This window comes from Nannobrachium achirus (genome assembly GCF_963921795.1).
Source record: "Nannobrachium achirus genome assembly, chromosome: 14".
Taxonomy (NCBI): Eukaryota; Metazoa; Chordata; class Actinopteri; order Myctophiformes; family Myctophidae; genus Nannobrachium; species Nannobrachium achirus.
The window spans coordinates 1,691,891-1,707,019 of NC_137821.1; the positions used below are offsets into that span (position 1 = coordinate 1,691,891).

Sequence of the window (15,129 nt, forward strand, 5' to 3'; positions counted from 1 at the left end):
GTACAGCCATGAAACCTGTATACACGTATGCGTCTCCTCATGCCGAACAACTTTTACGCTCTGACTTTTGACCTTTGACCTTTAGATCCCCCAGAATTTTGAATTTTATGAAAAACAGTAAAAATCTATCTCCTCCTGGGTTTTTTTCGTTACGCGCACAAAACTTTTTTCACATGAACTTTGGACCAATACGGTCAGATTGATCAACCAGATTTTTTTTAAAGTGAAATATATTTTTTTAATAATTCAATCAATATTGCGGTTTTATGCAAATTATTCTTCGGCCTCTAAATCATACATGCAAAGTTACACGTTCATGGCATTTGGCAAAGATGTAGAGGGTTAGTCAAAGTATCACTAAAACCAATTTTATTCCAATCGGCCAAAGGGGGGCGCTATACGAAGCGTTTGAAAATTCAAACTTCAAACGGGCATAAGTCATGACTCGTTTCGTTTTAAGACATGCAACTTGCTTACACGCGTGCTTTGACTCGAGCGGAAGACATCTGTGTCTTTGTTAAGTAAGCTCCGCCCTTAGATTTTCCGCCATTTTGAGCAGTTTGTAAAACGCTTAAACTCGCTTTTATTCAGGAATTTTCGCGTCACGTCCAAAAAACTTTTTTTACATGAACTTTGGAGCAATATCTAAAGGTCTGTCAGATCGGATTTAAAAAAAAATGAAACATGCTTTTTTAATAATTCAATGAATATTGTAGTTTTATGCAAATTATTCTTCTGCCTCTAAATCATACATGCAAAGTAACATGTTCATGGCATTTGGCAAAGATGTAGAGTGTTAGTCCAAATATCACTAAAACCAATCTTACTCCAATTGGCCAAAGGGGGGCGCTATATCATTTTGAGCAGTTTGTGAAACGCTTAAACCCGTTTTTTTGCAATTTGCATGAAACATTCTACACACAATCTAAGGACCTTTATCTAATATGCCTATGAAGTGCACACACACAATAATAATAATAAAAAAATATAGCTGCAAGCAGCGATAAAGTGGCCAAAGCCAAAAACACCTCAAATCATGAACACAGCATGCAATGTGCGTGAAATCTTGCAAGCACATTCCCAACATGTCAAGGAACAGATACCACCCTTCTCACATTGGCCTGTTATAGCGCCACCAGCGGGTCAACTTTTGCATAACTCATTTCTGGAACAAAATGGACCAATCTTTGACGTCAGTAACGTCAAAGAGAGCACTGCCTGCAATCTTGACATTTTGTACTTTTATAGCCATTGTTTTCTGGCTTGAAGCGAGCCCACAATTGTTTCGAAGGAACAATATTTTCTAGTTAGGCCTACATCTTGTCTTTGTTCAGTAACACCCTGAAGAAGGCGTTTGCCAAAACGCGTTGGTGTATTTTAATAATGTTCTAGCCCATTTAATAAAGGCCTTTTATTGTTAAATCCACCTGAGTGCCTGGACCTGGATTTTTGCGCCCCTGTGGCACATTTTTTCCTTTTTTTGCTCATTGTATTCCCTTTCATGAGCACCGGTGGTTTGAGGGATACCAGTAGCGCTCCTGCTATCTTCTTTCTCTAAATTAAATGTAGATTTAGTCTACTTAAATTGTATGATATGTAGTCGACTAAAACTAGACTATCACTAAAACATTTCAGGTGACTAAAATATGACTAAAACTAAATGGAATTTTACTCATAAGACTATGACTAAAACTGAATCAAAATTTGCTGTCAAAATCAACACTGTTCTCAGGTTGTGCTTCTGGAAATTCTGGGATAGGTGGCCAGTGAAACATTAGTGAGGAAAAACTCATTTTGTTCAATCTGATTAACTAAATACACAAATACACACACATCTATTAGTGACTTTGTGTCAGAGTGAATACACTGTTAAGAGACACATGAGGGAAACACTGCACATTCAGTGCTCTATCCAACATGGACACAGTCTAAGTCTACTCACTTGCAGTTCTCCAGGACTGGAACATTCACCATCATGTTGGAGCTCAGGTCCAGCTCTCTTAGGGAGGGATGAGAGCTTACAGCTGAGACCAGAAGTTCACAGGATCTCTCTGACAAGTAGCAGTGAGCCAGTCTGAATGAAGAATGAAACACCATTTGGTTTTTAAATGGTCTTAAGTCATTAAATTGTACATTTATAAATGTGCAGATATCCTGTATACACGTTGTATACTGTATGTTGGTTTGTTTACTGTTGTGTGAGAAAACAATGTTGCACACTATAAAATAGCTGATCTACAAGCTCACAAGCATTGCGTCCTCACCACGTTGTGATCTTGTAGATTGAGCTATTTTAGGTGGGCAATCCCTCTGTATGACAAAGTAACCTATACATTCGCCTCAAAGGGATATTCCACTTTTAAACATGTTTGGGGTCATTTTAACGTCTACTCAGGCACATAGACTTGGGTTAACATGATATCAAGCTTATTTATACATTCTCAACACAGCATTCATATTATATTCACACAATAAAGTACATAATAAAACAGAATTGATCAATTCTAATAATAAATCAGGTAAATGTATCTTACCGTAGAATCTCCAGTCTACAGTGCAAACTCTTCAGTCCTTCACAGAGCAGCTCCAGTAGTCCTGAGTAGTTCAGGTTGTTTTTACTGAGGTCCAATTCTCTCAAATGGGAAGGATTAGAGCTGAGAGCTGAAGCCACAACTTCAACAAGTGTCTGTGTCATGTGCTTACAGCCAACAAGTCTGTAAATGTAGATTAAATAAGAGACATCACTTGACAGCACAGAATGATTTGAACCAGCAGTTAAAGGTGTGAAATGAAGACTGGACTATGTTGCATATTTACTGCCTAAACGGTGTAAAAGATTTACAAACAATTTCTCCAGCTGGGCCTCAGCTGGAGGCTTTGATCTCGCTTTGAGGCGGCGCACCGACACAACGTTAGTTTTTATTTCTCCCATTATTATAATTTTTTTTATAACCTAAAACTCAGCCGCTCCAAGAATTGCAGGAAAGATTGCAGCCTTAAAGCCTTTCTTGAAATAGATCTTTGTTTAGAAGCAGTGAATGAAGCCCATTGATTTTTAGCCCCCCCAGGAATTCCAGGATTTAACGTCTACTCAGGCAAATAGACATGGGTTACCATGATATCAAGTTTATTAATACATTCTCACCACAGCATTCATATTATATTCACATAATACAGTACATAATAAAACAGAATTGATCAATTTTAATAATAAATCAGGTAAATGTACCGTAGAATCTCCAGCCTACAGTGCAGACTCTTCAGTCCTTCACCGAGCAGCTTCAGTAGTCCTGATCCTTTCAGGTTGTTTTTACTGAGGTCCAATTCTCTCAAATGGGAAGGATTAGAGCTGAGAGCTGAAGCCACAACTTCAACCTCTGTCTGTTCGAGTTCACAGCCAACAAGTCTGTAAATGCACATTAAATGAGAGATTATCAATACACATTATACATAGTTCACTGTCATGGGCATTAAATAAAATATCTCCTATCTAATTATCCAGACATAAACAGTATTTAGCAGAGCAGAGTGTGGAATAGACAAAATCACTTGACAGCACAGAATGACTGTACAGAGGAAGATGGCAATTTTTCTATCAATGATTATAACCAACAGTTAAAGGTGTGAAATGAAGACTAAATTACATTGCATATTTACTGCCTAAACGGTTTAAAAGCTTTACAAACAATTTCTCCAGCTGGGCCACAGCTGCAGGCTTTGATCTCGCTTTGAGGCGGAGCACCGACACAACGTTAGTTTGTATTTCTCCCATTATTATAACATTTCATAAGCTACAATATGGAGGTTATGTGAAGAGACAAGAGACAAGTGATGCTCCCACCAGCTGGACAGTTAAGAGGTAGGACTATTAAATATAGTCTGCTGATGTAATATTGGACCAAAGGTAGAGATAGCAAATATCCTGATGTGTTTATTATTATTGAGCGGTGCTAACCGCTTCTACATCTGGCTTTGTGTGTATGTCCCTATGTCTGTATGAGTGTCCATATGAGCACAGAACTCCATGTATGGAGATAAACCACGGACAGAACGGTCAAGTCATGAAGCTGTGTGTTTTTTTGTTTCTACAAATCATTGAAGAGTTGAAGGGTATGAGTTGACTGACACATGAGGCTACGGCAAACCAATAATTAGGATGAAAACGAATCGGCCAAAGTTGCCTTTATTTCTCCCAAAACGAAAGAATGAACTTGTTTTATTAAGATCTAAACCAGCTGCATTTAATATGGGGTTAACATATGATCTGGTGAAGATGGGTGGGAACCACTGCAGAGAGTGTGAGCTCTAGCCTGGACAGTAGAGGGCGACAGACAGCAACACACTATAGCCTGTGCCTGTGCCCATGACCAAAACAAATGGTGAGTTATGAACAGAACTGACTGCCTGGAGTTGAACAACATGGCCAATGTGAAACCGGCAAAGACACCCGACTTAATATTTTGAAAGTAAAAATATGATTCAATAAAGAGAAAACAAAAAACTGAAATTGTGACAAAGTTAGGCGCGCCTGTCCCACATTCCTACTGAGTCCTGACCTATAGTTCCTCTATGCCAGTGGTTCTCAACCTTTTCTGCCCGCAACCCCCAAAATATTCATATTTTAACTGGGAACCTCCCCCCCCCCTCCCCCCTCCCCACCCTGACGAGCACTAAGAGGAATTGCATTTTATATAATACGGTTCTAGTGTGAAAATAGCCAATCTACAAGCTCACAACTACTTGCTCACAACAAGTCGCATTGCGAGTAGAACGACTATTCTCACAATTTCTGCCTCAAATATTTGACAATTTGACCAATATTTAATTTGTCATTTTAGAGGTTTTAAAAAGTCCTTAAATTGTCACTTTAGAAATGTGCAGATACCCTCTATGCACTTAAACTTTATGTTGGTTTGTTTACTGTTGAGAGAGAAAATGATGCAGATAGTCGACCTAATATGTTAATATATCTGTGTGATGTGTCTTTGGGTTCTCAGCAAATAGCTAATAATATTGTTTAGTGGGTTTTATTCTCCTGCAGCAAGGGTTATAACCTTTAAGTAGCCCAGGTCAGTGCGGATGCTCACCCATAATTGAATTACCTCACCAACCTCCCGGGTGCTTTTTAGAATCTGACCATACATGGGGTATCAGGCACTTAACATAACACGTAAATTAAGAATTGTCATGTGGAGCTTTTAGCATGGGTAACTTTTCAATGTATTGATTGTCATATGTACTTTCTTTGACATACAACGCTGGTCAATTAGCTGATGAGAATGGTGCCATCTGCCTCCTCTATCCTCTATTGTGTGAGCTTGCTTTAGGGTCGGCTCTGGCCCATATAACGGGTTGCTTATTGTCAATCGGGAGTCATTGTCAACAGAAACGGAGGTTGACATGGCTCCTCCGTACCGGTCCGGAGCTAAATTGGGGAAACAATGTTGTGAGTTCAACATTAAAAGGAAAATATGCTATTTGCTGAGAATTGGACAAGAACCTCAGAAGAGGAGCTTTTACTTTGATTAAGGACTATAATTTTGTTTGGATGATGAATAAACAAGGAGAAACATTTAATTTTGAAGTTCTGTGGACAATCCCTCTTTCTTGATATTAGTATCTCTTATTAATATCAGTATTATTTTTCATGTCAGATGCTACAAAAACAATGTTGCACATTGAGTTAATCATCTGGGGACCCCCCTGGGGGTCCCGACCCACAGGTTGAGAACCACTGCTCTATGCCAATGGTCCTGACAATGAAATGCTAATGCAGAATCAGGATGGTTCTCTGCTGAATTCCTGGGAGGACCAGATAATAATAATGATCTTGTAAATTTTTTTTGCTGCGCTAACCGCTCCTACTTTTGTCTTTGTGAGTATGTCCATCCGGACATTGTAATTAACATGAAAGGCACCGCTTACTTCACACTGGGTGTGATTTTTATTTTCAGTTCCTCTACTGAGTGTCAGTGGGTTCAAACCACTGGTCTGGTGGGGGAAACCAGCAGGGATTTTAGACTCTTAGGCCACATTCTCATAATATAATTCGGTTTAGTCGTGCGAATGGGAGGGGTGAAGTTGCCACATTCTTGCATATTTAATTGATACGTTTGCGCTCACACACATTGTCATCCGAAACAAGGAATTGCTGAGTCCACATCTGTCCACGGGACATGTATCGAAGCTGCATAATGCCTCCTCCATCTCCCTGTGTTCAACTCACAATGTAACCGCAGGACCCCTGCAAATATTTATCTGCGGTCGACGGTAGTAAACGGGCGATCAAAAAATAAAACCATGCGGCGGCGGGAGGGACTCGCAAAATCTACCAGCAATAAACCAGACAGCAAATAGGCCTACTTTAGCAAGATATGAATATCTACGAAGAGGACAACGTCAACGTCTCTCTCTCTCTCTCTCTCTCTCTCTCTCTCTCTCTGTCTCTCTCTCTCTCTCTCGTCTTGCCCTCCGCTGGCTCCTTCTCTGCGCTCCGCGGCGCGCGTAAAGTGTCTCCATTTGGACAACATGATTGCCCAGAGAGCAAGAGAGAGAGAGAGAGAGAGAGAGCGCGCGCGAGCGAGGGCGAGAGACCCACACATCGGCCTATATTATATATTACTAGAAGCGGCCGAGCATCTAGTCGGCAACCTGGCCAACTCGGGAATGATGTAAATAGAGAATGAATGCCCCGCTCTTTAATGCAATCCCCATTATAGGCTACCTGTTGTCATAGGACCCGTGTTGACCATCTGTTTGACTGTGTCCATGTATGCCCATATATGGAGATATCTGTCTGACTTCGTCCAAGTTATGCCCATATATGGAGATCTCTGTATCTGCCTGACAGTCGGCCGAGCGTCTACTACTCGGGAACGATGTAAATAGGGAATGAATGCCACACCCTTTAATGCAAACTCCATTATACATGTACCTGTTGTCATAACCTGTTTTGACCATCTGTTTGCCTGTGTCCATTTATGCTCATATATGTAGATATCTCTGCCTGCGTCCATTTATTCCCATATGGGGATCTCTGCAGACACAGTGCCGGTTCTGGAAAACACTAATGTCAGACATTAGCTCCGCATACGGAGATTCCGGACCTTTCGCGCTGGTTCCAGATGACCGCATATCAGGTCAGGTCGAGGCTGGGCACTGCACTCCCTGCGGCGGCGGGGAACGCGTGTGCCGAATTTTGTGTAATGCAAACCCCATTATACCCGTTGTCATAGGATCCATCTTGACCATCTGTTTGCCCAAGTCCATTTATGCCCATATATGGAGATATCTGTATCTGTCTGTCTGCGTCCATTTTATGCCCATATATGGAGATCTATGCAGACACAGTGCCGATTCCGGAAGACCCTGATGTCAGACAACAGCTCTGCATATGGAGAATCCAAACTTTTTGCGCTGGGTTCCGAAAGATCGCGTATCGGGTCGGGTCGAGGCCGGGCACTGCACTACCCGCTGCGGCAGGGAACACGCACGCTGAATTTGAAGCTGGTGGGACGAACGGTTCTCAAGATACGCGGATTACATACATAAATACATACATACATACATACATACATACACACTCACAGAGATTTTTTGTTGACTCATGTGGCGTATGTGATGTCAGAGCCTTTTATGAAGTGATGTCACAATGAGTCAGCGCTTGCTCCGGAACGGCCCGATGTCAGTCATCTCCGCATACGGAGATTCCGAACCTTTCACGTTGGTTCCGGAAAACCGCATATCGGGTCGGGTCGAGGCCTAGCTAAGAACGTAGGCAAAGGTCTGAGCTATCTGCGTGCGAAATTTGGAGTCTGTAGAACCAACCATGTGCTGTCAGGGCTCTTTCGTGCAATTCGGCCTCGACTTCAATTAGTAGTCACGATATGATATACAAGTGACTCCAGTGGCACTTTCCTTTCATCTAACTGTGAACAACTCCTCACAAATAATACACTATATGCGATCGAGGGAGCGGTGATCAGAAATGAAATCAATGAGGGGAGGAGGCGGCCAGAATGGTAAGAAATCTAATGAGAGCAGACGGTCTGGGGGGGATTTAACCTTTTATAAATAACCCGCACATGGCTCTATATATTGCCTGTATTTGAGACGGATGGATTCACATCAACAGTGAAGCGTTTGCTGTAGCGAATCAAAACCACAGTTTTTTTGTGGATTTGCATTCGTTTTTTTGATTAAAAAAAGAATACGGAAGTGTCTTCACACATGCCCAAACGTTGTGTATTTTCCGACAATACGTTAGAGGATTCGTTTTAATCGCAATAAAACGTGCCTGTGTGAATGCCGCCTTAGTTTAGTTTTTACCCTGCTCTGTTGTGACTTTCCACATACACAAAATACCACCAGTCACTGTTACACAAACAGTATTATTGGATTTTATTTTACCTTAATTTCTAATTATAATGTTAAAGGACAACTTTAGTTTCTTACAACAAGGGTTCATATTTTAGATTGTAATTAAAGAATATAAAAGATGAGTATTAAAATTATTTAATTTACTACTTTCTATTGTTTTAGAGACTCTTATGTCAGTGGTTAGGGGCATGCGTACAAGTGGCAAAATGTGTAATTTTACACAGAATAAGCCCATTTCCAAGATACAACACAACCTTTCATGGTTGGATGTGACTTATGGGAGCTAGAAGGGTTACTGTAAATAGCAATAAAGAAACTGCTGGCTTATTGTGTCTAAAAAGACATATTTAGTCACTTGTACGCATGCCCCCATGCGTACGCATGCCCCACATTTTAGCACAGTAAACGTGATAAAACAATAGAACAAAGCAAATGAAAACATTTTAACACTCACTTTTTCTTTTCTCTAATTACTATCTAAAATATGAACCCTTGTTGTAAAAAACTAAAGTTGTCCTTTAACTGTAATGGCAGATTGACTCTAGGATGTTTCTATTCACATGAATACTAACCGAGCCTTCCTGCAGTTCCTCACAGCTGGGATCAGTCTCCTTCGCCCCTCCTTTGATGTGTTGTATTTGTCCAGGTCCAACTCATCCAGAACATCCTCTGACATCAGCAGCATTGCGGCCAGAGCTGAACACTGGGATGGAGATAGTTTTGTACCTGACTTCAGGTACCGTTGGATCTCCTGAAGTACTGAGTGGTCGTTCATCTCCATCAAACAGTGGAAGATGTTGATCATTCTCTCAGGAGAGTGATTTTCAGTGGTCATCTTCTTCAGGTTGTTGATGACTCTCTGGATTCTCTTTGGCTTATACTTTCTTTGACCCACTAGGCCTCCTAACAGACTCTGGTTGGACTCCAGTAAGAGGCCATGAAGGAAGCGGACAAAGAGGTCCAGGTGCCCATTTTTACTCTTCTGGGATTTTACCATGACTCTCTTCATGAAGTCTTCCAGAGTCTCTTCTTCTTCTTCTTCTTCTTCTTCTTCTTCTTCTTCTTCTTCTTCTTCTTCCTCTTCTTCTTCTTCTTCTTCTTCAAATTCTGAAGAAGCAAATTCTGAAGAAGAAGATTCATCTTCTGAAGAAGGAGAAGCTGCTGCTTCTTCTTCTTCCTCTTCTTCCAGGAACATCTTCAGTACCTTCATGTTCTTCTTGTTCTTCTGTGTGAAACAGTGGAACAGATAGACTGCAGCCATAAACTCCTGGATGCTCAGATGAACAAAGCTGTAGACCTTTCTCTCAGATTGAACAGTCTCTTCTTTGAAGATCTCTGTGCACACTCCTGAGTACAGCGAGGCTTCTTTCACGTCAAGGCCACACTCTTCCAGGTCCTCTTGGTAGAACATGACACTATCTTTCTTCAGATGTTCAAAGGCCAGCCTGCCCAGCTTCAGAAGAAGCTCCCTGTCCTTCTCCACGAGCTGCTGTTGATTCACATCATGACTCCCATCATACTTCTTCCACTTCCTCTTTGTCTGGACCGACAGGAAGTGGCTGTACATCTGAGTCTGGGTCGTGGGCAGCTGTTCTGTCTCGTCTTTCTTCAACATGTCCTCCAGAACGGTAGCAGTGATGGAACAGAAGACTGGGATGTGACACATGATGTGGAGGCTCCTTGATGTCTTCATGTGTGAGATGATTTTGTTGGCCAGCTTCTCATCATCACTGAATCTCTTCCTGAAGAACTGCTCCTTCTGGGGGTCTGTGAACCCTCGTACTTCTGTCTCCAAGTCAACACAATCAGGAGGGATCTGATTGGCTGCTGCAGGTCTGGTAGTTATCCAGAGGAGGGCTGAGGGGAGCAGATTCCCCTCGATGAGGTTTGTCAACAGCAAATCCACTGATGATGTCACTGTGACATCAGAAACAATGGCATTCTTCTGGTAGACACGAGAACCTTTGCGAATGTTCTCGAATTTCAGCGGAAACCTGCTTTCATCCAGACCATCAAAGATGAGGCCAACCTTCCAGACAGCGAGCTGCTCTGCTGTGACCTTCTTTAATTCTGGGTGGAAACGATGGATCAGTGAGAGAAGACTGTGCTGCTCATCTCTGACCAAGTTCAGCTCCCGGAATGAGAAGGGAACCAGGAGAATGACATCTTGATTTTCCAAACCCCTTGCCCAGTCCAGAGTGAACTTACGCACAGAGAAGGTTTTTCCAATGCCAGCGATGCCCTTGGTCAGAACTCTTCTGATGGGTTTGTCTCTGCCAAGGAGGAGGGGCTTAAAGATGTCACAGCATCTGATTGGTTGGTCATGGAGGGTCTTCTTCTTGGAAGCCGTCTCAAGCTGCCAGACCTCATGTTGGGTATTAACCCCTTCACTCTCTCCCGCTGAGATGTAGAGCTCTGTGTAGATGCTGCTGAGGGAGGGCACTTCAGTGACGTATGTCACACGATCAAGACGGTTCAAACCGTCCTTATAAACCTTTAGAACCTCCTGTGGACTGACACCTGCTATGAGAAGACAATGAAGACATTTTAAACTTACAGTTGAATTTATAACTTTACATCCTTACAGCTGTGTATGCACATTATTCATTTAACCACTTAAACCCCAGCTTCTGTATTCTGGGGAAAACTTTGACAGAAAATAGCAGATCTACAAGCGTCCAAGCTGATCTGTAAGCTTGTAGATCTCTTATTTTTAGATATTTCATGTTGAGAGTGAAAACAGAAAATAACGAATCAACGCCCGCCCTGTTGGCCTGCAGTTTAAAAAAAGATGTTAATCATCTCCACAATAGCTCATCTTTATATACCGCTCTTATAAGTCACAAAGTCGCTTTACAGAAAGGTCTACAGTAGCACAATATTGTCAAAGGCTAAATAAACAAACATGTTGTTCAAAATGGGGTTCTTTACTATTATTTGACAGCAAAGACATGTTAATTAATTCTCTCTAAATCGGGGCATCGTCAGGGCATGAATGCCATTTCAAGTTTTATGTCAAATAAAGTGTCTCGCACTTCAAACAGACATGCAGACAATATTAAATCCTGTTGGTTATTGATTAATCACCAGATTCGAGACGAGAGCTGGGGGCGACTCGAGGTGAGTGTAGTTCATTCAGTCAAAAATCTGTCTCACTTGCGAAAGTTGCGTTTCAAATCGTATCCCTTGACTGGCTGGTGATATAATTTAACTGACACAAGGCTATTTATAAACAGACTGTGGATAAACAGTGTGGATGAACGAGACGTTTAAGTGAAATCCTGATCAGCGACACTCACTGCTAATTGTTTGTGCATTCTGCTCTGCTCCAGCCTGCTCACGTTGTGTGTCTGACTGTCAGCGAGCGTGTCTGCGAGGCACAGGAGGAGGAGGAGGAGAAAGCCTTGTTCCAAGCCTCTCTGGCGCATTTTAAAACTTGCTCGCTCCGTTGTATTCTTATAGGCTTATTAATAATAAAAGGAAAATAAGAGCAGGTGATTATTTATTTTTATTTGTTGCACATGATAGTGGCAATAACCCGCCCGCCACGCTGACCGCCAATTGAGTCTGAAATCTTGACCGCCCCGCCCGCACTGCGGGCAGTTTGCGGGCCCGCGCATCTCTATGGTCTACACTAAGGGCTCTATTATGATCCAGGTCTTATGCCTTATGCCTTAACTTCTTTGCCTTTTTTTCTATTTTGAAAAACATTTTTAAATACTTCAAATGCTGATCTACATCTGCATGTTGTGAGCTTGCAGATCAGCTATTTGAAATATTTAAAAAAATATGTATATATAGTAAAAAAAAAGGCAAAGAAGTTAAGGCATAAGGCATAAGAGCTAGATCATAATAGAGCCCTAAATATCATATGGGGTTTAAGTGGTTAATAGAACGGAGAAAAAAAAAAGTAAAAAAAAAAAAAACAGGCAAAAGAAACAGCGGATCACTGGTTTTCATACAGAGTTGATACACGTCTCTCATTGAAAATTAATTACTAGGGCGTGGCACCACCCCCATCGAAAACATTCGCGCTTTAGTCTGACAATGGCTTTCTTTCAGTTATGTTCATTGTGTCTGCTCTTACTCTGTGCATTGCTGGTGTGACTGGGTGTCTTAAGTCCAGGTGTGGTGTGACTCGGTGTCTTCAGTCCAGGTGTGGTGTGACTGGGTGTCTTCAGTCCAGGTGTGGTCCTGAATGTCTGTCCACACTGGGGACAGTCATGGTGTCCTGTTGGAGCAGACTGCTCCCAGTATGAGGTGATGCACTGTCTGCAGAACCAGTGTCCACAGCTGCTAGAGACTGGATCTGTCAGAACCTCCTCACACACTGAACACCTGGACGCCTGCTCTGTCACAACAGCACCACTCCTCTCCCTCTCTCTGTGGAGGAGAAGACAACTTATTATCAATATAGAAAATATAGACTGTGTGTGTGTGTATGTGTGTGGATGTAAGGCAGTAGCCTATTTAAGTCAGCAGGTGTCACTGTTGAGAAGCTCATGCACCTGTGGTCTCAGCAAACATGTTTTGCTTGGAGCTTTCTTTGTATTGAAAGGTGAGCACTGCTTTTATGACTGCATGAACAATTTGCTAAAACGGCCATTAATATAATGTGTTGCCTTGCAAAGTGAGCTGATGCTTAGCTATATTCTGATTCAGAATTCTGAGAAATCTGCACTGTATTTTTGTACTTAAATATTTGAAGTTGGCCAGTAGAATGAGCATTAAGAAAGGCCCTCCTTGAATGGGATTTTTTTAGAGCGGCTGGATGGCAACTGTGAAGTACTCCCAGTTCGATCCTGGGCTCAATGTCGAAGCCTTGATCAAGACTCTGAACCCCTAGTTGCTCCTGATGAGCAGGTTGGTGCCAAGCATGGTTTCCTCTGACATCAGTGTGTGAATGTAATGTGAATGTGTGAATGTAATGTGAATGGGTGAATGTAATGGGAATGGTGAATGTAATGTGAATGGGTGAATGTAATGTGAATGGGTGAATGTAATGTGAATGGGTGAATGTAATGGGAATGGTGAATGTAATGTGAATGGGTCTATGTAAAAGTGCTTTGGATTATAAAGTGCTTTACATAAATGCACCATTTATTTTCCAGTGAGAAAGGTTCTGGGGTGAAAGAGCTAAACGTGATTTAATGTTTCAATTCTTTTTATCGTGTTATTTTTCAGTAATTCGTTAATCAAAATGAAGTTAAAGTCCCAGCCCTACATAAGTAGATAACATCACCATACATGCTACAAACTCACAGTCCAGTTATAAATCATCAACATGTTATCGTGGACTTTTTCATCAGTACTGTTAAAGTTTTCTTCCATAATGACGGACGGTGCCCTACAATGGTGGTCTGGAGAGTGACAAGAGTTCTGATTTCCCCACAGTTCATCCACTATAGAATAAACATAGCCGATCTACAAGCTGCTATTTTCATTATATATATATAACTGAGTCAAACTAAATGTCAACAACTTAATTTACAAAGTGCACACACAGTAACTTATGATCTATTCTAGAGATAAAGCTTAAGCAGGGAGGACACTATTATTAGACTCTGCAGGGCTGTATTTAGATTGTCTTAAGTAGAAGCTCTTATGTCTTAACTTAAAGGCCTGTCCATACTGTCTCCGACCACCGAACGTGCAGCTTTCTGAACTCTAATTCGCGGTAATGATTTCCAGAAGATGTGAGTGACGTCATTTTGTAGTTGAACCGGAGCTTTCAGACAAAAGGTTTGGTGGTCGGAGACAGTATGGACAGACCTTTAGAGTTAAGGCATAAGAGCTGCTACTGAAGACAATCAATATAGAGCCCTATGTCTTGTTTTCTTCATCCATTATTTACACATTATCATGATATTACTTTATATCATTTGATGACATTTAGGTCTCAAGACCCTCAGAAGATTTTATTATTGTTGGATAAGATTTTGTCTACAATTCTATGTTGTATTTGATGTTGGTACCATAGCAGAGATAACAAACTTAAATTAACCCAAAATAAAAATCGTATACTTTTTTTATATATAAATGTAGTAATGCAGATGTTTAACAATTTTACTCTGGAGAGTGTAAAATGTTTCTACGCTCTTGAGTTACAGTATAGATCTATAAGGGTTCATTTGGTTTCATTCTACGCTCTCGAGTTACAGTATAGATCTATAAGGGTCCTTCTGGTTACCATCTCTCCATATTTTACCTGGGGACCACCTGGAACCCTCAAGGACCACTGGTGGTCCCCAGACCACTGGTTGAAAACCACTGTTAGTGTTATATCCACGAGTTTCCTACGCCCCATAGTGCATTGCGCAAACGTCTGCACCGAGGTTCCGCCGCCGATTTACAAGCTCACAACAGGTTGCATCTGCGACGCGACGTGAGCTTGTATGTCTGCTGTTAAACCCGGAAGTTTGGTCCTGATCGTCTCCAGTAAACTCCCGCGGAAACTTGTGGATAATGTAGATAGGTGGATTGACATACTGTGTGTGTGGAGGTCCAGGTTCATCACTGAAGACGGGCATTAGTCCTTTAGAGCGGTCACTCTTCATAGACACACAGCTGGGTGTTGGAGACTCTGCTCTGTGGTGAAGACTTCTGGAATCACAACAATATTCATATAATCATTGTGTAGTCACTACAAGATCATTCATGTTTTTGTCCTATTATAGAACAATAACATACATGTAGCAAAAACTGTTTTTCAACAGGTTAAAATGGCATCTTTCAGGCTTCCAGAAGTCT

The 15,129-nt window shown here is 41.5% G+C and overlaps 1 protein-coding gene across 1 annotated transcript; it reads right to left on the reverse strand.

Moving 5' to 3' along the window:
- Positions 1–1,838: 1,838 nt before the first annotated feature.
- Positions 1,839–11,999, reverse strand: LOC308298653 (protein NLRC3-like; the record flags this gene model as incomplete). The annotated part of the gene is made up of 6 exons (XM_080742296.1): positions 1,839–1,866; positions 2,535–2,633; positions 3,230–3,406; positions 8,952–9,424; positions 9,614–10,808; positions 11,935–11,999. 6 exons carry the CDS (start codon positions 11,997–11,999, stop codon positions 1,839–1,841), a joined length of 2,037 nt encoding a protein of 678 aa, XP_080598422.1.
- Positions 12,000–15,129: the final 3,130 nt, after the last annotated feature.